Raw genomic sequence first — 26,151 nt, 5'->3', positions numbered from 1 at the left:
GTGGCTCCGGTATCATCAATCCGCACCCTCCATTCCCTTCCCAGCTGGTGACCGCAGCCTTTCGTACGACCGCACTGGCTGTTGCAGCCTTTCGGACCGCCTTGCCGGCGGCCGCCGCGAGCGTGGGCCACGGCGCACGCCATCCATTCATTGGAAGGAATGCGCGTCCTTTTATGGTCGGCTGCCGGGCCAGGGGCCGATTGGTCACAGCGCAGTATATATCTGGCTGACTGGTTTTCCTGGTACACGCCTGGCACATACGTCATTCCTAGTTACTGCTCGGTACGTTGGCGGACATTTGACAAGAGCAGCTGGCCTGATGACTTGTCGGCAGACTTCAGACCGTCCGCTGGAATGTTTATATTCGGAGTTCAGGGCTTTTGTCCATAGTTGGACAGGGCTTTTTTTATAAAGGTATATTCCTCTTCGTTTACCCAATATGTATGTTCCCTCATTAAATCCTTTTAGATCTGTGGGTACACTTCCAGGAACGATTCCTTATTTTGATTAGTCCCTTGTGCCGGCACTGACTGCGGTCCCAATGGTGTTGACAAAACTTCCTTGCAATTGAATACCATTACATTGTTTAAATTAAAACACCCTCTGTTCGAAAGGAAGCTGGAAGCTGAAGCTGGAGGTTATATTATTTCCAAGAAATTTGCCAAGTGAAAACCTCGTGAATACTCTCACCTCATACGTCATGCGTCCTCATTCTTGACTTTTTCTGCAACTCACAACATTTTATTGTGCGTCTGGTGCGATATCGTGTTACCCTTCTCAAAATTCATCTCTGCGCAGTGTGCACACAGACTGCACAACAATGCGTTAGCAGTCGGATATTTACAATTTACTTCGACTCCGTGGGGAAGCTTGTTTCTGGTGGGACGTGAAACTGCGGTTGAGTATCGCACCTGTGTGTTTTCCGTCGAAATTTCCGACAAAGCCGCACGTTCCGATGTGTTTACTGCACGTGCAGGTCCCACCTTTACCAACCTGCTTCCGTCACCTTGGGTGTACGAATTGGAGACCCGTTTCTGGTTCAAGGACTCGTATTGCATATGTTGCAACGCGTCAGAATGTGGACGTGTTCGCGTTGGAATTCGGTGTTTGTTTCCAGTTTCGTTGATTACGTCAGTAGCAACACGATCTCCCTAAAGTCACGAGTGTACAATTAGACGTTTATTGTAAAAACAATTTCAACACCACAGAGGAAGGCACGGTAAGGACAGGGTAGCCGGTCACAAGAAGAGGGCGCTCCGCCGATGCGCTGGTCCCGGTTCGATCACACATACCTGACACCGGCGGCGCCCGGCGCGACACACGCTCACCACGTAACACGCACGGTAAATGCATTTTGTCTCTCGCTCTCCCCCTCCCCACCGGCCATCTCCCCACACTGATTGTTCTCCGGTCAGCCGGGCGTCGCCTCCCCTCCCTCCGCACCCCGGCGCGCCTTTTAAATAAGCGGATCGGCCCTGGTCGTCCCCACGGAATGCTGATAAATACACACACGCGCGCGCGGCGGGCCGGCCTACATGTGCCGGGTGTTGCCGAAGTTGATGCCGGACTGGGTGGCGCCCTTGTTGCTGCCCATCTGCAGGCCGATGGTGTTCTTGCCGGCGTTGAGCTGCTCCTCGGTGAACTGGCGGGTGTTCTTCTCGGCCTCCTTGGGGCCCAGGCCGGGCTTTCCGTAGTTGGGCGCCTGTAACAACACACGGCGAGCTCGGTCAGTGACGGTGCCATGATGTTTGCAACTCAACGATGTTATAGGGATCCGAGGCCCGTGCAAACGAAGAACAACACGCTTCGAAAAGCATGACCCATAATGTAAACGCTACAAAGATAAATATACTCAGTTCGGGACATCATTCGTATGTCAGATATAGAAGAAGCTGGCTTTTTAACTAAAAGACAGGATATCATCCAGTATTCACGCCTAATGCACGTTGCGACTTATGTAACTATGAGCTAAGAGCAACGCACCCGACAAATCGTTCCACGTGAGAGAAGCTCACTCCTCGTCGCTCTGTTCACTTCAAATGTCGAATACTGACCTTCCGGCCGAGGGCCTGGAGGCAGATGACCACAGAGTGGAGGTTCTGCTGCTCCCAGAGGTCCACCGTCTGGAAGAGCTCGTCAGAGGTGACGCCCAGGTTCTTGGCCGCAGCCAGGAAGCTGTTGATGTTCTCCATGCACTTGAAGGCCATCTTGCTCTGCTGGACCTTCTTGACGGAGCCAGCCTGGATCTGGTTAACCAGGCTGAAATGATACAGAGAAAGTTAGCGTCAGTGCAATCGAGACAGCGGATAAGATTAATGCAAAACCTCTTAATTATCATCGGTCCGTTAGCTTCAGTCGAATCTCCATAATGGTCAACGACTCGTGCAGAACGAATGTCGTCATGGGTCACTTAGAAAGCTCTCTGAAATGAATCAACCCCGATGTGATAAATATTTCAGACGCGAGCTCTGAGAAGGGCAGCGCTGTCATCGTTTCCCGGTCGTGTTTCGGTCGGCGGCGGTCGTGGCTCGTTGGCCACGGTCGGGTGGCAGCGGTTCCCACTGGGTTCACTCGGACCGCGCCCTGGGGTGCTCCGTCCGCAGCCGAGGCGGGCGGCTCGCCACGGCGCGGGGGTGGTGCGCTCGTCAGCGCTCCGCTCGGCACGGTCACGCCGTGGCCACGTGCCGCCGGTGGAGAGGTCACAGAGGCCGCGGAGGCCGGTCAGTCCGTCTCCGAGAGCTCACAGAGTTGCCGCTCGCACAGAGACACACTCAGAGCAGGACGAGGGCTCTGTTTATACCGACTGTGATTGTCAGTTGGTCGGCGCGCCGGGATGTCCATCCGTCACTGACGCCGCCGGGGTCGTCAGTCCGTCAGCGACTGAGGCGTCCTCTCGGGGTGATGATGACAGGAGCAGCATGCAATGTCCAGTGAGGGCCGGTCGCCGTCGGAGGACGCGGTGCCGCCAGCGCCGGATGGACGGGATGCGGCGAGGAGGGTTTATTTGAACAGCGGCCGGCCATGGCGGCAATGTGGCCGTCACTTAATCAGGGTAAATAGGGGCAGATGTCGGCACTGATACCGTCAGGTCGATCACCTGCTGGACGGCCTAACGGTGCAGCCAGCGCCGCCGCTGCTGCACGGACCTGACGCCCGGTGGGACGGTCCCACAGCAATGACTTCATCGGGCGACTAGCCTATATTGACTGTCATAGATAAAAGGATTAAGATGTATTGACCGAAAGATTGATATCTTAGGTATATGCCTTGTGCACGATATGGTGCTGCTACTGTATACCGATTGACGCTATGGTTTCCGGTGATCCGTATTCGTATTCGTCCCACCCCTGCTCTGCTTTGTTGTCGCCGTCTCCTACTCCCGAGCGCGCCCAGCTCACTCACTTGCAGAGGAGGATGCCATCCTTGAGCGTCTCCCAGAAGTTGGCCGTGTCGCCGGAGGTGTTGATGCTCTCGCCAGTCAGCTGGGCGATCCACTCCAGCGTCTCAGAGGCCAGCTCCGGACTGTACTTGCTCAGAATCTGACGGAGCAAACAAGGGTACGTCAGACGGATTCTAGTCACTCTCACGGCAGAGCACAGCTTCACAGCGAACTCATCACGAAATGGCACGTCACAGGGCGCCACCACGCAATGGATCAGGGCACGTCACAAGAACACGCCGCGTCGGGTCACGTCACATCGTCATACATCACAGCCGTCGTGCCCCACTAATCAAAGTACCACCACGCTCCGTCTCTCGCCCCTGTTCTGTGCGTGCTGTTTGCGCGCCTTTTTTTGCGGTCTCGGTCTGGTTTCATTGGCATGCGCGGCGTTCGCCGGCGGCTGATTTCGATAAAGGGGTGCCGCTGCGGACGGCGGACGCCGGCAGTATGCACCGGCCGTCTCTACCGGGGATCGTGACTCGTAAACGCCGGCTGCATGCGGAGCGCCTGATTGATGGGGTGCTGCAGCGGGCCGCCGGTCCGGCCCGTCCGCCGGAGCCGCAGCGCCGGACCGCCGCCTCCTCTCCTTTCTCATTTCGCTTCCTCCTCGATCCTCTAAAAATCTTCCCCCTTCAGTCCACCACATACCCCTGATCATCATCATGATCGTCGGGTCCTGATCTCTTATTTGTACTCCCCGTCCATGACTCGCGAGTCTCTGGTCCGTGGTCCCCGGTCCCTGCCGTGGTCCGTGGTCCGTGGTCCGTCCAACCGGCTCGGTCCGGCCCGGCTGACCGCTGCATGACCTCTGACGGTGGGAGGCGGCGGCGCTGGTCGGGCGGCCATTGTGGCAGCAGCGTGCCGGAGCTCCGGGCCGGGCCTGGCCGGGGCGGGGACGCCGAGCGCTCAGTGATGCTGAGTCGGCACTGCCCAGACTTCAGCTCGGCTGAGAGAGGCCTCAGCAGCTGCTGGACCGAAACGAAACTCGGATCTCAGCAGTCGAGGTTTATTTGAATCGTTCAACATAACGCTGTTTCTCTCCCATAACGATGTTTTGATGCGTAAAACTTATTTTTCTTACAAAATCATGAAACGCAGTGAGGTATCACACAGCGTTTTATGGTATCTTTCCACGGATCTGTCACCTCAGATGACGCCATAAGCCCCATATCAGTGTATCTCGCAGTAGCGACGGAGGAGCGTGGGTGGAGTGCGTCTCATCTGGGATTTATTGGCCTTTCCTATGCCCTGATAGTGCTATCTCAATGGGCAGCACACCTCCTCATGGCCGGTTCCGGGACAGAAGGCGAACGAAGGAGGCGGGCCGGTGGAGACAGTCCAAAGTCAGCCATGTAACAATGCCGTATTTCATCGCCGGGGAAGGGATTCGACTTGTAAAGCTCCGACAGTTATTTCATAGAGATCTGTCGCAGTGGGAGGCGTGACTGGGGAGCCTGGTTCCGATAATTGAAAGCTCGCCTATCTCCCGTGTGATAGTGAACTTGACTGAATGCTTTTCCAGTTGGGTGATAGTTTAAGCCTCTAATACAATTTTTTTCTGAGAATTTCGTACCTTTGATAACGATGAACGACGTCATAAACGACGTTCTATCAAATATCGTCACGTTCACACGTCCTTACGAACGTTCTCGCCGATATCCAACGTATCTCAGGCTGGGGGGATCCGTGCTATCGTAAGTTATATCGGACGTGGCTGCGAAACTTCTCTCGGTACGAAACTTCTCTTGATCGGAAGAAAATCGGAGGGATGAAAAAGAAAGAGCGGCAAATCGGAGCTACGTTGTACGTAAGTTGTTTCGCAGCGTTTAAATGCCAGTTTTACTACGATTTAAATGCCAAGCAGATCAGCTGACCTCGTAGTACCATGTCGATAAGGTCGAATTCCCCATACGTCTATAGTGTAAAAGTGACCCCTATTGCAAATGGGCTGTCAGGGACATCTCCTCCTCTGTAAATTTGGAGGGATGATGTGTCGGCATTCCCACGTTCGTTTCGGAGTCCATCTGTTCCATTTGGAGCCCGTCAGTTGGCGTCAAGAGTTGGCGCAGCGAGCGCCCCGAAGACTGCGTCTGCGCACGAGGCTTCGCGATGTAGGAGTATTTTGACGAAATCGCCCTCGCTGCAGAAGAAATAGAGGGACTTGTTGAGAAAGAGGAGGCCGCAGTGTGCCGACGACTTTAAATTGTACGCCAACGCCAAGACCAAGGCAATCAGGGGGCGCTCAGATGATCGGGAGGTTTCAATTGATCAGGGACCCACCAGGTGACCAGGGAACCCTCTGATAACCAGGGTTCCTTCCAGTAACCATGGACTCCTTCAATAACCAGGGGCCCCTCAGTAAACGTGGGCCACTCAGGTTACTGCAAGAGACAGGAGTCCCTTATAACCAGGGACCGGCAAGGTCTCTCAGGTCCGTTTTTGACAAAGCTGTTATTGATGTCATATGCGAGCCCTTTGCCACCAGCAGAAGGCCCTTTCAAGCCTTTTTTAGGGCCGTTTAACGTCTCTTGAGTTTCCTTTGAGGCTAAGGGCCTCTTCAGCAGCCGAGGGGTCTTTGAGGCTTTTTTGAGGGCCTCTTAACGTCAGCTGAGGACCGTTGGACGCCATCTGAGGACCGTTTGGGGCCTTCTGATGGCCAGTAGATGCCAACTGAGGGCTCTCTGACACCAGCTGAGGGCACGCTGACACCAACTGGGGGCCTCCTGACACCAGCTAAGGGCGCTTTTATATTTGACACGAGCTCAGGGCCCTTTGACGCCCTTTGAGACCTTCTGAGGTCCGTTTGACGCCAGCAGAGGACCCTTTGGGGTCATATTAGGGCCCTTTGCTGCCTTTTAAGCGGCCTTTGAGGCTTTTTGAGGGCCGCTTGACGCCACCTGAGGACCGTTGCGGTTTGACTCCAGTTACGGACCGTTTGAGGCCTTCTGATGGCCATTTTGCGCCAACTGAGGGCCGGGGGGCCCTCTGACACTAGCTGGGGGCCCTCTGACACCAGATAAGGGCCCTTTAAGGCCTTCTGAAGTCCGGTTAACGCTAGCGGAGGGCCTTTTGAGGCCAAATGAGGGCCCTTTGAGACCTTATAAGGGCTCCTTGAGGCTTTTGAGGGCCGCGTGACGGCATCTGAAGACCGTTGTACTCCAGCTGACGACCGTTTGAGACCTTCAGATGGACTTTTGGCGCCAGCTGAGGAGGGCTCACTGACACCAGCTGGGGGCCCTCTGACACAAGCTAAGGACTCTTTAAGGCCTTCGGAGGGTCGTTTGACGCGAGCTCAGGGCCCTCTGACGCAGGTTTAGGGCCCTTTGACGCCCTTTAAGGTCTTCTGAGGTAGGTTTAACGTTGGCTGAGAGCCCTTTGAACCCATCTGAGGGCCCTTTGAGGCCATCTTGTGGCCCTTTATTTGGCCATCTGAGGGCCCTTTGACACCAGATGAGGGCCATTTGACGCTAACCGAGGGCCCTTCGAGACCATCTGAGGACCCGGTGACCCCATCTGTGGGCCCTTTGAGGTCTTTTGAGGGCCATTGAAATTTCACCACAATACCCCTGGCTGCGCTACTGGGCATTTATGGACTCGTATGGGCCTGCTGGGGAACGAGATGGGCCCTCCCGGTCTTTTTAATCATCATTTCAGTTCATTTTACATGGTCTTCGGCGGTCTAAAGATTAGGGGCCCCAACTCGAATGGGGCGAGGCCCGTGTGCCCTCTCCTGTGTGCGGCCTTGCCGACACTACACCGCTTCCCTCCCTCCGCCATAAACGCACCGCTGCTCTGCTAGGCGCCGACAAATACGGACCGGCGCCGCAACCGGCTCCCCCGCGGCCTGCCTCGCGTTGACATAGCCCTTCCCGAACACCAGTGTAACCCCCACGCGGCCTAGGTATCGCCGCGCCCACCTGTCCGCGGCGCGGCCTCTGATGGCGTATAGGATCATTGATGGTGCGATACATGTTTTGGTCAGATTTTCGCAATTAACGCGAAAAATTGCCCAAAACATTTTTAAATTTCAAAATTGGAAAAAAAATAATTACAAAAAGGACGTGAAAGTGACCGTTTTCAACGTGTAAATTTAAAACGCTCTAGCGCAGCCATTTTTGAAGAAATCGACTTCAAATTTTGCACACGTGTTCATCAACCATATTTGTTTAACATATATTTCGGTTTTGTGAAAATTTTGAAAATTTCTTATATTTTTCTCTTGAGAAAGAAGTAAAGCTTCGCTACGATCGGCCTTCCGATCGACCGAGAAGATTCGTAAAGTTAGTTCGTATCTTCACCATTTGCGATACAACTTGCGTATCTACTTAGCCTACGATGTGATGGATCCCTCCAATATCTGTTCCGATTCAACTTACGTTTGATCGCAACTGCGAGGTGCCTTGCGATCACATGGATCCCCCCAGCCTCACTGTTGCCACGTCCGGCTCTCCGAGCCGTCTGTCGGATAGCCCGGGGGAGCGACGGCCACTCCATCGTCCCGAGCCGGGCCGGGCTGGGGCCGATGCCACCCGATAGTCTGTCTGCTCACACCTTTGGTCGACACCGGACGCCATCGGCTCTGACCGCGATTGCCCAACCGCGCGGGGATGAAGGCCTTATTTGGAGAGCGCGCGCGCGCCGCCGCCGCCGTCCCGGCCGCGGCACGTTCATCAGCCATTCAGCCGAGGGCCTTTGTTTCTTGTGGCGCCGCTCTCGACTGACAGTGGTCTCAGACACGGAGGTGACACACTCGCCGAGGAGCCGCCGCTCCCCATATGGGGCGTCTCGGGGTGGGACGGAAAACAAACCCCGCGTGGAGGAAGGCCAACGTTATTGGCGGAGGTTCGGTAATGCAGCTGGTTCCACAGTGGCTAAAGAAAAAAAAAATGAGCCTGCTAAGTAGCAGTTCAATTCTCAAAGCCTTCTTGGAGTTTTGACTGTTGTTAAGACAGCCATGGTTTGGTTTGATGGTTTCGAGATAAATACTTTGATCAATTTGACCGTCTACAACCAATTCTTAGCCGTGTTCCACCCACAATTAGTTCTTATCCACAACAGCAAGCGAGATATCAAGCCTAAACATCGGCCTCACGAACGACGCGTTCATGTCGACGGCTTAGCTGTGAGGCTGTTACTGGATCCGACAAACAAAATGTTCATTATACCTGCTGAGAGTGAATGGAGTCGTTTCATTTGTAGTTTGAACACAATGATAGACATTTAATTTGTGGCTTGACTAAGCTGTTCACCTTGACGTTGGGAAAAGAAAGTGAAACGATAGTCAGCCAATAGCCTCATGGTTAGGTACTGGTTGATTACTACTGTTAATCCTATGATGAGGTCGTATCAGACGTCAGATGTTTTATTTTTCCCAAGTAAAATGGAATGTAACCTATCTTGTCAACTTTTTGATAGCTAAGGTAAAAGGTTATGCACTACACCTCCCCTGCGAGATGTCTACCAAACTCATGTCTACAGTCTATTTGTGTCAGGTTTCCGTCTAAAACCTTGCATCTGTCTCCGCAGCAAACGGTCATTCATTTCTGTCCGACGCTAAGTGAAGACTCTGGTTTAGCGGTCCCATTAGCTGCACGTTAACCAATAAGTGGCGCTCCGCCCGAGGTCAGGTCACGGACGAGTCGTGACCTCCTGCTTTCTCGGCCCATCGTCAGCCGATTGTGTGTCGTCTTCCCGTCAGGCGTCATCAGTCACCTTCGACCCTTCGGGACTTCTGTCTGAATCCTCTTCCGGTCCACTTGCCAGGGTGTTTATCTTCTCCTTTTGGTAAGTCAAGTTCGAGCAATGCGTTCCGGTGTTGTACTTTTGCTTTTTTACTGCCCAGAGCTTTACTTCTAACGAAAATGCTCTATGATTCCCCTCGGTTTTCGCCGAAGCTCTAATTGACTCCATTCAGTTCGCGCCTTTCGTAATCCCATTTGGATTCTCTTTCAGTCATCACGTCATGGCTCAGCTCCAAATCTTTCAGTCACGAACTTCTACTCTGATCCCTTCCCTTCGGTCTTCCGGCGCCCTCTCCCTCCACCGTGGAGCAGCACCCTCCGTCGCTGAGACGGCCCGCCCCGCGCCGGCCCGGTGAAAGGTGCCTGGGTGGGCGAGTGCAGGCCCGTCCCGACATCTCCGGCGCACCACAGCCGACCTTCATGCGGCCTCTGGACCTGAGGCCGGCTAGCCTCCGACCCTAACCGCTCGGCAGCGATGGCGCGGCCACAACGTGTCTGTGTGTTACGACATCCAGGCAAACGCCTGGGAAGTGACGATGCCGGGAGACTGTTTAGAGAGCGGAACTTTGCATACCTGCTCCCTGGACAAAATGTATTCGCTAAAAATGTCGCTGCTTATCTGCGTGAAACAATCCGCCCCATAGAAAGGCTGATAATAAATTTTCAATGCATATTTCAAGTTGAATTAGAAATATAGAAATGGTTGCAGAAAAGGCACGGGGCACCCACAAATATTTCTATGGCAAACATGGCCTGCTACTCGTTCATCGCAAAGTCTCAAGAGATTCCTTAGATAAAATGAATCACTTAATCCGGTGTAGACTGGCTGTTGTCTCAAAAGTCCGAAATCGGCCGTACGGTGTTTCGGATTGCGTAAGCCGGTCAGCGTTGATTCGAGCCGATTCGGTGATAAAGACCCAATTCGGAGTATTACTCAACCAGCCCTCCCAAATATGGTTGTACGATCCTTCCACCACTTCTCGAAAATGCGTCATTTGCAATGCAATGTGATGTGTGTCCTCGGCGCATACGGTGAGTCAGCCTATGAATAGACCGAGCTGTGATAGCACTGTATACGCCAGTATACGGTGTGTCTAATGAATTCGTATCGTGGCATCTGCACTGGCAACAAAAACCGTTCAAAGTCAGTGTGTCATACTCCATGGCCTTGTGCCACATCCGCGACCCGTCAAGCCGGCCTGGCGCACAGCCGTCAACCTTGCACTTCGCCTGACCCGGCGAGTTTTTCTCGCGAGTTGCCGCTCCGGCCGACCCCGGACTATCTGAGGACGAGACCGCCACCACGTCTGAGCACTCTGCCCCGGGTTCCGCGGCCACGTTTTGGGCTCTATACGCCCCGGGCCACGCCGCAGGCCAGACCGCGGTTTCCGGCGGTGATGGCAGTCTCAGCGATGACATCACCGTATCGGATACCAGTCCGGAAACGGGCCAGGGATACAGGATACACACGGACGCCGCGCACCAGGCCGCCTATCGCGGGTGAAGCAGAGGGTCATGGACTCATGATGTCAGGCCGCGGCCACTGAAGGTTCACCGTGACTTGTCACGGTACTCGACATCTGATTCTTGGTGATGCTTTTTAATCGTGGCTATCACGAGATCAGCGCAGACTAGATCTCCAAGCTGAGAATAGTGCACTGCGAAGTGCGAACTATGTGGCACAAATCACCTTTGGCAGAACTCTGACGACCTGCGTGAAGACCTCGGGTCAAAGGGTGACCTCAGCCGGCCCGGAGACTAGTCGAGGGGCTGACGTCATCGTGCACCGCTCGCACACCCTCGGCCTAATTCGCTGACTCAGTTCCCAGCCGCGGTGCCGTAAACAGGCGGCTGCAGAGCCACCGCCAATAGAGGAGGCGGCCTCCTCGGCGGGCTGATGGAAGGCCGTCTCTCCACGGACCGAGCGGCGCCGGCGGCGCGACGGCAGACTCATTCTGACGGCATTCTGGTCACATGTTATTGCAGACATGTGAATGTTGAATGTTGCTATGTAGAGCAATTGAGATTTGGCGCCAAGAAATAAGCCTATGGCTTTTGCGCCAACTCTCCGTGATGCAAATCTGATGTACCTGATGTACTAGAACAATAAACTTCGTGTGTGTGTGTGTGTGTGTGTGTGTGCATCGTCTGGTCCGACAGTCCGCAGAGGCGACTGACGGTCTGCATACCGTCTGAGAAGGGGAGCACGCCTGTCGACAGACCAGTGCTGCAGCTGCGGGCCGCGGACAGCGCTGCCGAGTGCACGAGCTGCAGCGGCTGGGTAGTACCGGCCCCAGGGGAGCGAGAGAGACGGGTAGCAGCCCCAGGAGAGCGGTGCCAGAGATGGAGAAGTGTGTACCAGAAGCAGCAGTGAAAGCAGCAGCAGAAACAGTGGCAACAGCTGAACCCAAGGGACCAAAGAGACGGATATCAAGCATCAGGCGCAATATGGCACAGCATAGCGATGTTTGATAGGAGCAAGCTCGGCTTAGACGCTACTGTGTGACTCATCTCCTTGAAACTATCATCAGAGATTAGCGAAAGGATTGTCACTAGATGCCTGTCTTTCAACATTCGATTGGTATCAAAGATCAACATATCGAAAAGCGTGAACCCAATGACAGACCCTGTCTCACGCTGCCAGGCGGCATCTCAGACTTTGTACCGGGCGCGCTATCCACTATCCAGTCAGCATTTTCGGGCCGCGGTCAGACTAACTATCATCTCGCGGTGGTTCGGTGGCGCGTGATCGCCGTTCACCCGAGGGCAGTGATGATGTCATCCGAGTGTGACGTCATCCGGGCGGCTGATATCACCGGTCCCGGATGTGGCCAGCGGCCGGTGGAGGGCGGTGGACTCGGCCGCTCGCGGTGGCCACGGGCTGGAGGCGGACGCAGCGCCATGGCAGCAGCGGCGACCGGCCGGTCTACTGGCGAGCCGGCTTGCACCGCCCGCGGTACCGGCGGGAAGCGCAGCCAATCTCGCAGGCATGTCTGCTGCCCGTGCCTGGCGAATGCGAATGCCAGGTGCATGCAAATTGATGTAATTCTGCTGAACGTGCAGTGATTAGGTAGGCAGGATACTCGGTGGATCAAGGAATGTAGAAAGTTCAACTGTCTGTAGGAATTTTAACCCGTCCGCCGGCCCGGTCCACCTGCCGGGCCGGATTTTACACCCGTTCCAGTCCGGTGACTGATGGTCCGATCCGAACGTCGTCACACGCGAGCACAACAGATGGATGACGGGCCCGTTTAATCGGCCAAAATCGAGGTCGGACGCGCTCGGATAGCGGTTCCCACGGACGACAAAGTGCCATTAGGCTGCCGCGACTCAAAAACTCCTCTCTGTCTCCCCGATGGGAAAACACTGCTCACTGTCGTCGGTTGTAAATGCACTGGCAAGTGGCAACCGATATTATTTCCACATTTTAACTTTGCAGCCATCCAATCTGTTAGTTTTGCAACAAATTAACTAAAAGAAAGACGGGCTCGGCCAATATCTTTTCAAGGAGTGAGATCGATATGTAAAAATTTCGAGGGTGAATACTGCATGCACTGATATCGGAATTCGTAGCTGCGCATTGTACTACATGACTGTGCACAAATAGTTCTAAGCCTCCTTTCTATCACGTGTTTCGGCTGGAATGCTCGTATTTTTGTACTCGGGTCGCATCAGCTCGTAATCTCAACTCGTGCAGCATTATCCCAGGTTTATCGTTCAAGAACTGTGCTCTAAACGTCCCCAAGTACGATTTTTAATAAGCGGATCGTGGAGTACCTACGCTATTAAGTCCATTACACAAATGCTCTAGGATTGTGACCTTGCAACCTTTTTTTGATTCATTCCTGATACATAAAATGATAAAAGGCTAGGTGCTAGTGACTAGATATAAATTAAGCTACAGCTTATAATGGAAATACGTCTGAGCCGCTGGTCTGCGAAAAACTTATCTCCGATTCGCCAAAACAGCGGCGTTAAAATGTCTCTAAACAACACCTTAAAATTCACGAGAGTCGCCAATCGCTACGGTTTACAAAACAAAGCGGTTATTTATTGTTCAAAGCCCTGATAAGTTGTGTGTTGCTTTTCAGCCCCAGCCTGCACGTCCGAATGCAACACACTGTCATGCTATGGCGGCGTTTATCATGCGCGGCCCGGCGTCCGGTCGGGAGGGGCGGGGCGGTCGGTTTTTCAGCCGCCGCGCCGCCGCCGCCGCCTTGTCCCAGTTTGGCCGAGACGCGTCCGCCGCGGGGCGGCCCGGTCAGCTTTGACCATATATGGCGCAAGGCGGCGAGACGTGGCGCCCGAGATGACCCGGCGACCGGTCCGTCCGACTCAGTCGATCCGAGCCGCCACAGACGGCCTCAGTGACCGCAGCACATAGCTCTGACGTACCGTCACCCGCCACAGCGACCCGCGTGGGCGGGGCGCACCGGGTGCTCTGGGGCCCGCCGCCGGGGGCGGAGCTCGAGCGGGGGCAGAGATACAGGAATATTAAGTGGCATACTTGAGTGTCGTCGTTTAGATTAACAAGTGGCGTGAGAGCCAAGACAATGGTCTCAGTGAATGCATGTTGCATAAGCGCTTCCCTGAGCGACATACGCCGCATGTTTTATCGTTATGCACCGTTGTCGCCCGACCCAATGAGCGCAAGTCGGTATATCACGCGGCACACGCCACTCATACAGGTGTGTTCAGGGGTGGGAGGAAGGGGTAGGGTGACATCTGTCGCCACCCCGACGACCCTTCAGGTGCGTACCGACTGTGTAACCGTGTACCGACTGGGTCGGTGTCGGCGACAGTCGGCCGGCCGGGGCCGGGGGCACGCTGTTTACCGCCGCCCAGGGCCACGGGGAGGGGAGAGAGGCCTTGACCGACCGGCGCTGCACTTTCGAAGCCGCCTCTCCCCCTCTCTCCCTCTCTCCGCACCCTCGAGCAGCGGACAGAGGGAGAGGGAGCCGAGGCCCACACCGCAAGAACGGCGGGGCTATAAACGAGGCTTTCAATTGAGACGGGGTGAGACCTCAGCGTTTCAGTCGGCCACTTGGTGTCAAAATGTACGAAACGGGCGCACAAGAAAGTACGTACACACGTACAATGCTTAGGCTAGGTTTCAGTGCTGACAAGTAGTCCAACTACCTAACGACAGTCTTCAAAAACTGGATTGCATGAATGAATTCAGCAAAGGCGGACAGCCGAAGATAGTTTTTATCAGCCCAAGTCTGGATCAGCTATCCCGGAATCCCGTCAACACAGCTAATCCTTGCTTTTCAAAAATGGATTAATCGTGAGCGGTGAGCGATGTCGACAAGCCCCCGTGGAGCGCAACGTGTGTGTTTAGATGTGTATCGCAGCTGCCGTCTCGGTGCACAGGTCCAGACCGTGTCTGTCGTCCTGCTCGAGCTGTGGCGCCGCTCCGCCGCCAGTGCTCCTCGCATTCCCCGGGCGTGTACGACTCCGTGCGCCGCTGAGCGAAAATATACAACCGATAGACGTGGCCGCGGGCTCAGTGAATGATGATCATGATATCTTGCAACGGAAATCAGGGAAGGCTACTTGGGAAGCTGAAAACTAAATGTGTCATGCCAACGCTTTTCGACAGTTTTTCTGAACGGGATGCCTGCTAGGAGCAGTCGGTTTCCAAATCGCTGTGTCCAGAAATCAAGCAATTAAATGCATCGCTGGGGCCCGCAGCTAACTACTGGCAAGTCAAATAACCCCAGCGCTATCCTGTTATAAATCACTACACAACAGCTGTGCGGCGTTGACATATCTTTACATTGGTAGGCAGTCTCATGAATAGGCCTCCCGGGCTCCCGCAGCCCTCCACAAACTTGTCTAATGTCATCTGCACCTGGCGGTACTATAGGCCGGCTGGCTGCAGCAGGACAGGATCGCAGCCCAATCACCAAGACAGGTGGTCCCGCTCCGTGATCGTTTCACGCCCGTTCCGCGTGTGAGGACCGCGGCCGGGCACTGCCTCGCTCATTTCAAGTCGGGCCTTCACACCGGCGAAGTGGTCGCCTGACTAGTGATTCAGCCGCCAGTCCGGCTGTCGGTGTCCCACACCCTGAATGGTATTCGGGCAGAGCTGTCGGCTCCCCGCACCCTAAATGGCAGCCGGGCCGGGCTGACGGCGCTGGACCACCGGCGGTTCCGCGCACCGCACCCACGTCACTGACGTCCCAGTCACCGCAGACTGACGTCATCTGTGTACGAGTTACGCCGCGGCACGACCGTCCATCATTGGCTTACCGCGGCGCCGGACGACCAACGCGCCTGACAAGTGTCACAGGACAGCCGGCAGGGCACTTTGTCACCAAGCGGTACCTCGTCGCCCTCAGCGTCCCGTGTGACCCCTCCCAGCAACAGCGGGTTCCGCGCGGACCAGCTCCGCTGCTGCGGGCCCGCCAGGTGGGCTCTGCGCGAGCGAGACCGGATCTCCTGCGGCTGACAGCGCTGCCGCGCCAAACATTCAAACGCGGCACACCTTTCGGGCGGCCGGCGGGACGGCGGCGGCCGTTGGAGGGTCGGTTGGAGGAGTGAGCGCGCGCGCCGGCGCACCCTCTCCGCTCGCCCTCGCCCTCACTGCCGACGCCTCAGCTCTGGTGCCGCCGTTGCCGCCTGAGGCTGGAGATGAGTCACCGAAACCGCCGGAACAACAGTCACCGACTGAGCGCACCCAGGCGTTCGAAATTGCCACAACACGTAAATGAGCGCGCCTGTGCAAGGACATGCAGCTGAGGCGAGGCGTAGCCGTCTTTGTCCCTTGTGTCTGCTCCCCAGGCGGTTAGCCCCGGGTGCGAGACGGCTCCACCCTACTGGCCTCAGTCTGGCCAGAGGAGGGCCAGTGCAGCGGTTCATGTAGCGGCAGATGAGACGGTTGGCGATTCAGCGCTTCAGCAGCCATGGAACTGCTGACATTGCACATTGTAACATATCAGGCACGCCTAGACCGATCACTGCCCGCTGATCGCTGACGAACGGCTGCTGACGGCTGACATCCGCTCACACTGTCAGCTCAGCTCAGCTGCTCACCGGGCCTGTTCCACCCGTATAACCGACCGCCGCGCCGGCTGTGTGAGGCGTTCGAACTCATGACTGCTGGCTGAGTATGACCCTCGAGCGGCCCGTGGCCGGACCTGGGACCATCTGTCGGTCGAAGGTGCGCCGACCGGTGGACATTTGCATACGCCGAGAGCGGTCAGCGCACCCCACCGGTGGGTTTGTCCCACGGCGGGCGGTGGAACCGCGGTGGGTGGCGGAAGAGCAAAGTGTAGACGGCAGACGGCGGAGGTTTGGCGGCAGACGGCGGATGGTGGACGGTGGACGGTGTGGGCGGCGGGAGGCCTGTGTCGGAAGGAGTGTGCAGAGGTGGAGATAAAGGAGGAAAGAAAGACGGAAGTGGAGGCGGGGACGTTGGTATTGTTTTTACTGCAAGAGGAAAGGGATGCAGTGCCGAACCACAGAGCGATAACTGGAGGGAGGGAGGCGATAGTTGGAGTGTGGGGAGAATTACCCGAGCGTGGAAAGACGAGTGAAGCGCCAAACGAGTGCGCTGTAGGGCGTATAGGGAAATGGTTGCCCAGTGACCATGGCGGCTTGTGGACCTTTCCGGACCCGGCCCGAAGAGCCTCGACTCTAGCACTGACTTCACCTCTTTGGTGCGCTTGTGCATTCCGTGGATGGCGCCAATGACGGTGTGGTTTACAAACATTGCTGCCTCTCTGTCTGATTAATGTCGCAGGGGAAGGATGTATGGATGGGGTGCCCGGCTGACCGGCCGGCGCCACTGATCTCGGCCCTTAGGATGTAAATACTGAATACTCGGTGTCGACAGCTCGTGGTAGTCTGCCGCCGTTGGATTTATGGATTGGTTGGCCTTTTGTTATGGGACCAACTGAGAGGTGGGGCTGCCTCCGCCCCTCGGACACCTCCCATCGACGAGCTGTCCAACTTCCATATATTTACGCATGATCGAATTTGTGGATATCCTTTTTTTGCCATACTAGACCAGCCCCAAACTCAGCTTCCAGTGCAGCTGACCGCCTATAGCCTACAGCTCAGTTCTTAGCTCAGCTCTTAGCTCCACTCTGAGCTCAGCTCCCAGCCATGCCGCTCGCGCCGGCGCGCTCGTCAGCCGAGCTCCCAGTCAGCTCGACGGCGCCTGAGCGGCCTTGGCTGTTCGAACGGACGGACGGACGCCTTATATGGCGATAGCAGCGACGGGCAGCGAGCGGCGGGCTGGCGCTGGGTGCTGGGTCGGCGGGCGGTGGGCGCTGGGTGCGTCCGCCGCACCCGCCGGCACCCCGAGCGGCACCCGCTGGGTGCGCCGGCCGGCCAAGGCCGCGCGGGCCCGCCGGCGGCAGATGGAGGAGGCTGTCGGAGCTGAGGGCTGCGCCAGCCAGCCGGAACCGCAGTCCGGAGCGTCGGCCCGGAGCGACTGGAGCCAGACAAAACTGAGGTCCATGATTGTGATATCACGACGGCGGCCCCACTGTCCGGGCGGAGCCCTTCCACGTCAAACGGCCCTTTACATCTGCTAAAACTGGAAACTAATTGGCTACCGCCGGTAAATTCACCCCAGTTACCGCGGGAACGGCCGTGTCGCGTGGACTGACCACGGCGATAATTAGTGGGTAGCGCGTGGCGGTGGCGCGTCACGCAATTCCATTCACGCGTGCCGATTAGCCGGCGGCCCACCGCGGAGCCGAGCCTGTCTATCGGGGCGCGCGCGGCCGGATATCTGCCCGGGCACATTCCGCAGCCAGATGCCGCTGTCTGGGGCGTGTCACGGGCCGACCCGAGCGGCTGACGGCGTCTGAAAGCGCCGCCGACCGCCCACTGGCCACTAATAGGCCGGCTTTACACCAGATTAGGGCCGCGCTGGACCGCTCCGAGCGACGGCAGCTGGATGGGACGGTCAACGAGCTGACACCGGGGATTGGTCGGGAGCTAGTGAATAGTCGAGTGGCAGTGACCGGTGGCGGCGTCGCGGTCCGTTCACAGAAACTGCCACTGACGGCGCCACCACCGACCCTCAGAGCGGTCCCTGGTCGGTCCTGGACATTGGTCCGTGGTCTGAGACAGCCGCGGTCTCCAGCCGAGTCAAACGGTGACGGTCCGCGGTCTCAGACCGCCACGACAGTCACACCGGGAGACAAACGTCTGCGGTGTAGTCTGGGAACGGCTGGACGGTGCCATCACCCATCTGCCGGCCGCACCGGGGCGGAGTGAGTCCCGCGGAGACAGTCACAGATGAGTCGGTCACAGTCACAGATGTGTGACAGAGTGGACGGGCCAGACACGGCTGTTCTCCGGTAAATTCTCAGCTCGTCCAACGCTTCCAGGGAAACCCTTTCCATGTCACGATCATATTTCTCGAGCAAATGAGGAGCGTGGTTCGTGAGTTGAGATTTATATTTAAAAGAAAAAGGAGAAAGAAGACTATGATCAAGAAAATGCTGACAGAACAATGAACATATTTAATTATAATGAAGTTTACAGGCCCTGGCACTACATGCGGAGAGGAAGGTGGTCGCCGCCGGCCAGGGATTACCAGCCGTTATCAGACTCGTCTGACCTCTCCCCTTCAGCGGCGTCTCGTGGCTGCGGCAGCCTGCAAGGCCGAACCCGCTCGGCTCACAGCCGCCGGGTGCACAAGTGGCAGCCCTGTGTCAGTCCGTCCCAAGTGGCTCGCCAGCGCTGCACACTGCACAGCCGTCCGTGCCGGATGGTGGTAACACATGCGAGTCGCTCGGGCTGGCTTTTTGTGCCGGCATCGGTCCCGTATAGGGGTCCGTCAGTCCATCAGCCGCGTGTCGCCTGTCATATGTCAGCCCTGTCACCGGCGCGGCGGTGTGAGAGCGGAGTGACACTCGCCGTACCACCATGACTTTAGACAGTAGCACTGCTATCTGAACGGCGTCTATCTTTTGGCTACCGGTGAGCTCAATCTCGAGAGGCGAACTTACCGCGATATCATTTTCTCACAACGCTAACACCCTCGGGCTAATCCCGCTCTATCCCGGGCTTAGCGTGCCGTCACCAATCAAATACGTGTTCTTAGTTATCGTGAAGCTTTCAGAGGCGGTAGCGCTTGGAGCCGAATAGGATAGATGGCGATAAAATAACGTGATAGCTTTGACATTTTCGCCGTCTACCGTGGACGTGTCATCGCGCAGCGGAGTTTAGGTCGGCTATGACGGGACAGAAAAGCCTTTTGAACGAGTTAACTAAGTTTCAGCACGTAGGTTGAATGTGGAATAAGTACGCGTTGCTTTTTAAATTTCTTTTTGATATTATATTTCTTTTTATATAGTTCATCTGAAATGCACTCTCATTGAACTCTGGAAGCTAGAAAGTTACTGGGGCGAACAGGCTTGAGCGCACGAGTACGCGCGACCCTAGACCTAGAGAACGTATCAGATAAACGGTCGGCAAACTTTCCGACGATCCTTCACCAGTCTTCACCTCCTATCTCTGGGTTACCGATTGGCAAAGTGCCGTGCCGTGCTGAGCCATCACGCTCTGCCGTCCTGTGCAATGTTTGCCAAGTCATTCATGCGGATTCAACTGTGTGCACTTGCAGCATGGCGGCTGTGGCTGATAGGGACCTAACCGGTATGGTCCGGCCTCTGATCGGACCGGACCACCGTGGTCTCCCCACCCACCGGAACCGACACCGATGGCACGGCCGTAACCCACACAGTCAGCCGTGTGAACGACCAGACATCGCGGACACTCGGCTACATTCCTCCATTAGAATCAGCATCAATGCTCTACATTCATCACGGCATTTCATGTGGTGTTATGCGCCGTAACCCAACGCACCCCTCCCGAGTTTGATTGCCCACTACCCCACCCTCCCTCCACCACCGCAGGTCACTCACCTTCTTCTGGGCCTCGGCGGCGAAGCCGGACTTGGTGGCACGGTTGTTGGACATGGCGACGGACGGTGGGTGGCGGTCGCGCGGCGAACAGCGGAGGTCTGGCTCGGTCCGGGTCTGGCGGGCGAGTGGTGTAGGGCGGGGCAGCCGCTCCGGCCGGGGGCGGCGGCGCCGGACCGGCAGAGGTGGCGCCCTCTGCTGGACGGAGAATATGGGAGCTGGAAGAGAGACGGACCATGTGAGTTCGTGGTATGGGTACGGATCATTCAGTTCCTAGGTATCTGACGGAAGAAGCTGTTTGCTCAAGAAATGTTAGCAATGATGCACACATAGACGGCCATACTTAAATTATTAATGTTAACCCACGCTTTATCTTTATCTGGCTTATTCTACTTCCCCATTTTGGTTTAGCGTATCCTAAGATACCTAGTCACTGATGATAAAGACACTAGCTAATTTCTAGTTTTTCTTCTAAGGTTACGTGACGAAACGACTCAGTAAAATACATGTAGGTTGTCCAGGCTAGCTTGTGTGAGAACTCAGAGCTCACTCCTCGTCCAGTCCGGAGTCAGCCGGTACAGATGGCGCTGAAAACTGGCCGTACAACGGCGCTACCTGACGGTGTAAGGACGGCCGAACTGAGAGCTGAGGACGGGAGAGACGATCTTAATAAAATGCGTTTTTGTGAAATGCTTTTGCAATGATTTCTACTTGAGACTGAACTTTCGGTCGTCCGATAAAACGAAATTGATTCGGAAAATGGTCGGTCAGAGAGGTACCTAATTTCCAATTTGGTGTTTCCCTAATCATGCCTTTCTACATGCATTACTCTCACGTTTTATTTGTCATTCGACGCGCCCTAGCGCGAGAAATGTAGTGGTTACAATGCCTTTTTTCTAGCTATGATATGCATAAGGTTTTTTTTAGAGAGGACGACTTCGGTAAAATCAATGCTTTACCCATTGCCCGTTACGTCAGTTTTAGCAGGGCAGACTATTTTAATGCGGAGGATACAGCTGGAAAGAACCCGGATCCCCTCTCTCAGATGGGCCCCTGTCTGTGTAGGTACTGTGCAGATGCAGACCTGCGCCTGAGCATTCAGAATCACAATGTGGGACCAGAGTGGTGTTCACAAGTGCCGGCCTGAGGACCCTCAGAAGTCGGCTTGTACCCGATTCCTCGGAAGCTAGTGTGGGAACCCTTCTTGGAGTTCAGTGGGGCTTTTTAGAAGCCTACGCTAAGCCCTCGATAGCCATGCTCCCCATCCTCATCCAGAAGAAGTTAAAAAGGATCCAGGCAATCGGCTCGCCCTTTTGAAAATCCGTAGGTTGCATACAAAGTTTCTGTGATGGATTTTTGTGGTGTCTTCGACTCGACTTCGACCCCGGCTTCCCAAACCGAGTCCGGCTCCGGTCAGAGCTGTCCACTCCGACCGACTCCGACCCCGACCCCACAGACCTGCCCAGAGGCACACGTGGCCCCTCAGATGCCGGTTTTGGGTCTGCAAGAACCCTGCGTTGCCTCAAGAGCCCTCAAGAGAACACTCAAGAACACTCAAGACTCAAGAGCCCGGCTGGGTTGTTGAGGTCAGCAAAGGTTTTCAAAAATCTTTGAAGATCCGTGTCCAAAGATCCGTGTAGGCCGGCATACATAGACCTGCGGTAAGGATGGTCATCAAAGTCGAAATTGGCCCCGAGGGGCTGTCAAGGGTCCTTGGACACCTTTGGGGCCCTCAGAGGCCAGTATGGGGGCCGTTGAGGCCAGCGGAGGCCCGTAGGACTGCCCAACTGGCCCTCAAAGATCTGCGCCTGAGCATTCAGTATCAACAGTGGGAGACCAGAGTGGTGTTCACAAGTGCCGGCCTGATGGGCCCTCAGAGGTCGGTTTGGGTTCCCCGGAAGCTAGTGTGGGAGCCCTTCTTAGAGTTCAGTGGGGCTTTAGGAGCCTCCGTTCGTCCCTCAGTAGCCAGTGATACTATACCGGCACTTGAACATGCCGTAGACATTTAGCCAGAGTTGGAAAAAAACCCCGACTTTGACACTAAAATTTTGTGTCAGCGTAGCGGGCTGGTGAAAATCGAGTGTATGTAGAATTCAGTTAAAACAAACTAAGACATGGATTGAATCAAAGCATTGACACGTCCGAGCCTGGAGTCGAAGTCCTGAATTTGGGTAATCAATCTCAGTCCTTTCTTCGCCAACAACGTTCCAACACCGACAATGTAGAAACATTCAGTTTTTAGCCTTGACCTGACCTCGACCTGACTCAGGGTTCGGCGTGGGCTTTGTCCCATAAAAAATGTTCTCTGGACGTTGCTATATAAAAGGCAGTGATTCTTTTCAACGTTTAGTATATTCCCCACGAACAGGGATTTAGGTAGGTACGCAAGTTTCTCGATCAGGTTTAGGTCCGGATAGTAGGCGGCTTACACTTCCTTCCTTCAGAGTTCAGAAGCCCGGCAGGTTTGATTCGCCTGATCTGGAACGATCAGCAACGCTGCCAGCAGCCATATGCTTGTCCCATCAGTGCCGGACTGTGCAGGCAGATGTCTGATCAACAATGGCACGCTGTGTCATTTCGCCCTGGAGTATGCCGATTATGGCCTGGTTCAGCTCTCCTATACGTGTATATGTATAAATTTCTGATCGTCATCTTGCGCCGCGGCCGTTCGGGTGGACAATCTGTGTGAAACTGGCCTTAGCTCGGTGACCCATGACCCGGGGTCCATTCGCGAACTCATGTCCCGCGGAGAAGGACCGTGCAATGCGGGGTGCGACAAGAACCGTTTCCCTTAGGGTTAAAAATGATTAGGAACCGGATAAATGTTGTCATTTATCCGGTGAGTTGAATTAAGTGCGTGAAATTATTTCACGCGGAAATAATTTTACGTGCAAATTTATTTGGAGCATTTTGTGAACACAGATAGACTTTTTGGCATTACTGGTGTTCGGTTGTCTAATTTTCTATTACAAGCTATTTCGGCCTTATTTCGGTCTTCGGTATTGTATATAATTCGACAGGGAATACGAACGAAGCTACTGAAATGGCGAAGAGGCGAGACGGGAACGAACCAACGAGCAACGATAGATTCGATTTCGTCCGATTTGGATACCGGTGATGAAGCCCGGTGCTGGAGACCGGTGATGGAGGATCCCGGTGATGGATCCCGGTGATGGATCCCGGTGATGGAGACCGGTGATGGAGACCGGTGATGGAGACCGGTGATGGAGACCGGTGCTGGAGGAGCCCCGAGATGGATCCCGGTGATGGAGCCCAGTGATGGAGCCCGGTGATGGAGCCCGGTGATGGATCCCGGTGATAGATCCCGGTGATGGAGCCCGTTGATGGATCCCGGTGATAGATCCCGGTGATGAAGACCTGTGCTGGAGACCGGCGGTGGTGCCCGGTGATGGTGCCCGGGTGGTGAGCGGCGATAGTGCTCCGGTTTGGTGACCGATAAGGTGCACGGTTTGGTAGCCGATTATGGTGCCCGCGGTTCTGTGACCGGCGAAGTGTTGCTTGGCCGGTTTCGTGACCGAAGTCAGCATTTTTGATATTTTGTGTGTGTTGAGTGTTTTAGTGATCTTGAAGATCAGGGGGGCGTGTGTCTGAAGTGGTGAGTTGAATTAAGTGCGTGAAATTATTTCACGCGGAAATAATTTTACGTGCAAATTTATTTGGAGCATTTTGTGAAAACAGAGAGACTTTTTGGCATTACTGGTGTTCGGTTGTCTAATTTTCTATTACAAGGTTGTGGGCAAAACTTCTGTAGGATTTACTTACTAATGTTATTATTATTATTGTCCTCACTCCGTTCGGGCATTATTTAAAACACCCTTGGCTAGGCACACCGAATAATACCTGGTATACCGAGGAGGCGGTCCGATTAAATATAAATTATTATTATTTTTATTCATTTCTTTTTTGCTTCAAAGGAGCTTTCGAGCAAAAGAGCAAAAGCCTTGAAAAGAGCTTTCGATTGCTGTTTTCCCGGCTTTCTTCGACCATCGGTTCGGAAGTGGGGGGGGGGGGGGGGGAGAGAATCTCCCCATGTTACATCTGCTCTGGAGGATGTGGCAGAAAGCCGTTGCCAGGGGTTTTGGAGCGCAACGATGCTCAGGCAAAAGGATACGCTCCGGTCCTTTAAATATTGTGGGAGCTTACGACAACTCGTTTGCAGCAGTCAGCGCCAGGTTGGCATGTTCTAAAAGTGCTAAAGGTTCACGGTATCGTCCTGAGTCCAGGTCTGCTAACGTATCGAAGCGGCTAAGGCTCTGGCTAAGCCAAAGAAGTGCAGATCGACCTACCTGTGAGTAGGCATTTTAGAGCGACAGGCCACTCCTTGGACCACCTGCAAGTGGTCGGACTCGAACGAGTGTGGAGGAGGAATGTGGATTACAGGAGGTCGAGGGAGAACTGCTGGATGGGGCTGCTAGGTACCGACAGAGACGGGGGACTAAACGTGCGTTCGACCTAAAGGGCGGAAAGAGGGTGAGAGTGAATGAATCCATGAATGAATAAATGAATGGAGTATGAGATCCTCTCACCCTCTTTATGATTCGGCGCTATGGTGTCTGTGATGTCACGCATGTCTTTGTTTTGAGATTTAATTAGAGGCAATTAGTGCCTATTATAATCACGTGCGGTCCGATATGATTGTTATTTTTGTCTTGCATTTGTGGCTTTTGCGGCGAAAGCGTTGGCCATATCGGCCCCCGCCGAAGTTAGTTGGTAGCACTGCTGCTCCACGGCGTACATTTCCTACCAGCCCATAGGGTTTACATGTTAAATGGCCTGTTTTCGGCGAGCGATATCTCGGTCAACCTTTGAAGGAATCAATGGTTCTTAGTCTCAAATGATAGATCGATGAATTTTCTTTCGACAATTTCTCTACCATTTTTCACGAAACCCAGCCTATCTTCTACGGCGTACAGGGTAAAGATTTCTCGCACGCCAGCACCCGCGATCCGCCTCTCCGATCGTCGGCGCGCGGTCCTCGGTAGCGCAGTCGGTAGCGTATCGGGCTACGGATCTGAGGGTCGTGAGTTCGAATCCTGGGAGCGCCGTGTGATTTCGGCTAGAATTGAATGATGTAGAATCTTGAATGTTTGCGTAATCAATTATGAATAGCTAATTGAATGTATCTGCGCACTAATCGGCCCCTAAAACCTCTTATTTAAGAAATTTAAGAAATGAATGTCACGTGCGCGTCACGACTGCCAACCATAAGCGCTACCATATTCTAGTTTGAACTAACTTTTTGCTAGTCCCGACCACATATAGTAGGTTTTCTAGTAGTTATACTAGAAATTCCTACCAAAGTTCGTCCTACCCTTCACTCAATATACCCTGGGCCATATCACACTGATGAAACCTTGACAATAAAGGTGAAACGTCTGAGTTAAATGTTATTTAAATGGCCTAAAGTGATATAGGTATATATATATATATATATATATATATATATATATATATATATATATATATATATATATATATATATATATATATATATATATATATATATATATATATATATATATATATATATATATATATATATATATATATATATACCTATATATATACCTATATATATATATATATATATATATATATATATATATATACCTATATATACCTATATATATATATACCTATATATATACCTATATATATATATATATATATATATATATATATATATATATATATATATAGGTATGTATGTATTTTAACGATAAACGACGAAATTATGAAAATACTTTGTGTATTTGCTTCCAACAGGCAACAAGGCTGAAAAAATAAGTAGACTAGGTATGCGAACAAGGGAGGAAGCCGCAGTCGAAGAGATTGGGATACGTTTCCAGCAAATCGTGGTGTTTGGATCGATGGCTAAGTTTTGGTGGCAAAAAGATATGTTTGCCCCATAGCCCCTCAAGGTGTAGGACACTGTGCCCCCGCAGCCCTCCTCCCCCCCGCTTCTGTCGCCTTATGTGGCGAGGAATAGCGCCAGATAGTAATGCAGGCGCGGCGTGGGAGCGAACTCAGCTGCGGTTCGGCAGGGGGCGATATAAGT

General features: G+C 54.1%; 1 protein-coding gene across 1 annotated transcript; it reads right to left on the bottom strand.

Annotated features, from left to right (window-relative positions):
• Window positions 1–1,164: 1,164 nt before the first annotated feature.
• LOC122375568 (myophilin-like) lies at window positions 1,165–20,246 on the bottom strand. The gene is made up of 4 exons (XM_043355051.1): window positions 20,076–20,246; window positions 3,403–3,539; window positions 2,055–2,259; window positions 1,165–1,702 (listed from the first exon to the last, which is right to left on the bottom strand). Exons 1-4 carry the CDS (start codon window positions 20,127–20,129, stop codon window positions 1,532–1,534), a joined length of 567 nt encoding a protein of 188 aa, XP_043210986.1. The 5' UTR covers window positions 20,130–20,246; the 3' UTR covers window positions 1,165–1,531.
• Window positions 20,247–26,151: the final 5,905 nt, after the last annotated feature.

This window comes from Amphibalanus amphitrite, unplaced genomic scaffold (genome assembly GCF_019059575.1).
Source record: "Amphibalanus amphitrite isolate SeventyFive unplaced genomic scaffold, NRLGWU_Aamphi_draft 001871F_arrow, whole genome shotgun sequence".
NCBI classification, from domain to species: Eukaryota; Metazoa; Arthropoda; class Thecostraca; order Balanomorpha; family Balanidae; genus Amphibalanus; species Amphibalanus amphitrite.
Note: the sequence above shows the minus strand (reverse complement) of the source record. Positions and strands in the feature narration are given on the sequence as shown.

Excerpts from the sequence above, each read along its gene's own strand:
- LOC122375568 (XM_043355051.1), bottom strand. The coding sequence starts at position 20,129 with ATGTCCAACAACCGTGCCACCAAGTCCGGCTTCGCCGCCGAGGCCCAG. Across the intron at positions 3,540-20,075 it reads CCGCCGAGGCCCAGAAGAAG|ATTCTGAGCAAGTACAGTCC; the intron begins GTGAGTGACCTG and ends TTGCTCCGTCAG. Across the intron at positions 2,260-3,402 it reads GATGGCATCCTCCTCTGCAA|CCTGGTTAACCAGATCCAGG; the intron begins GTGAGTGAGCTG and ends GTATCATTTCAG.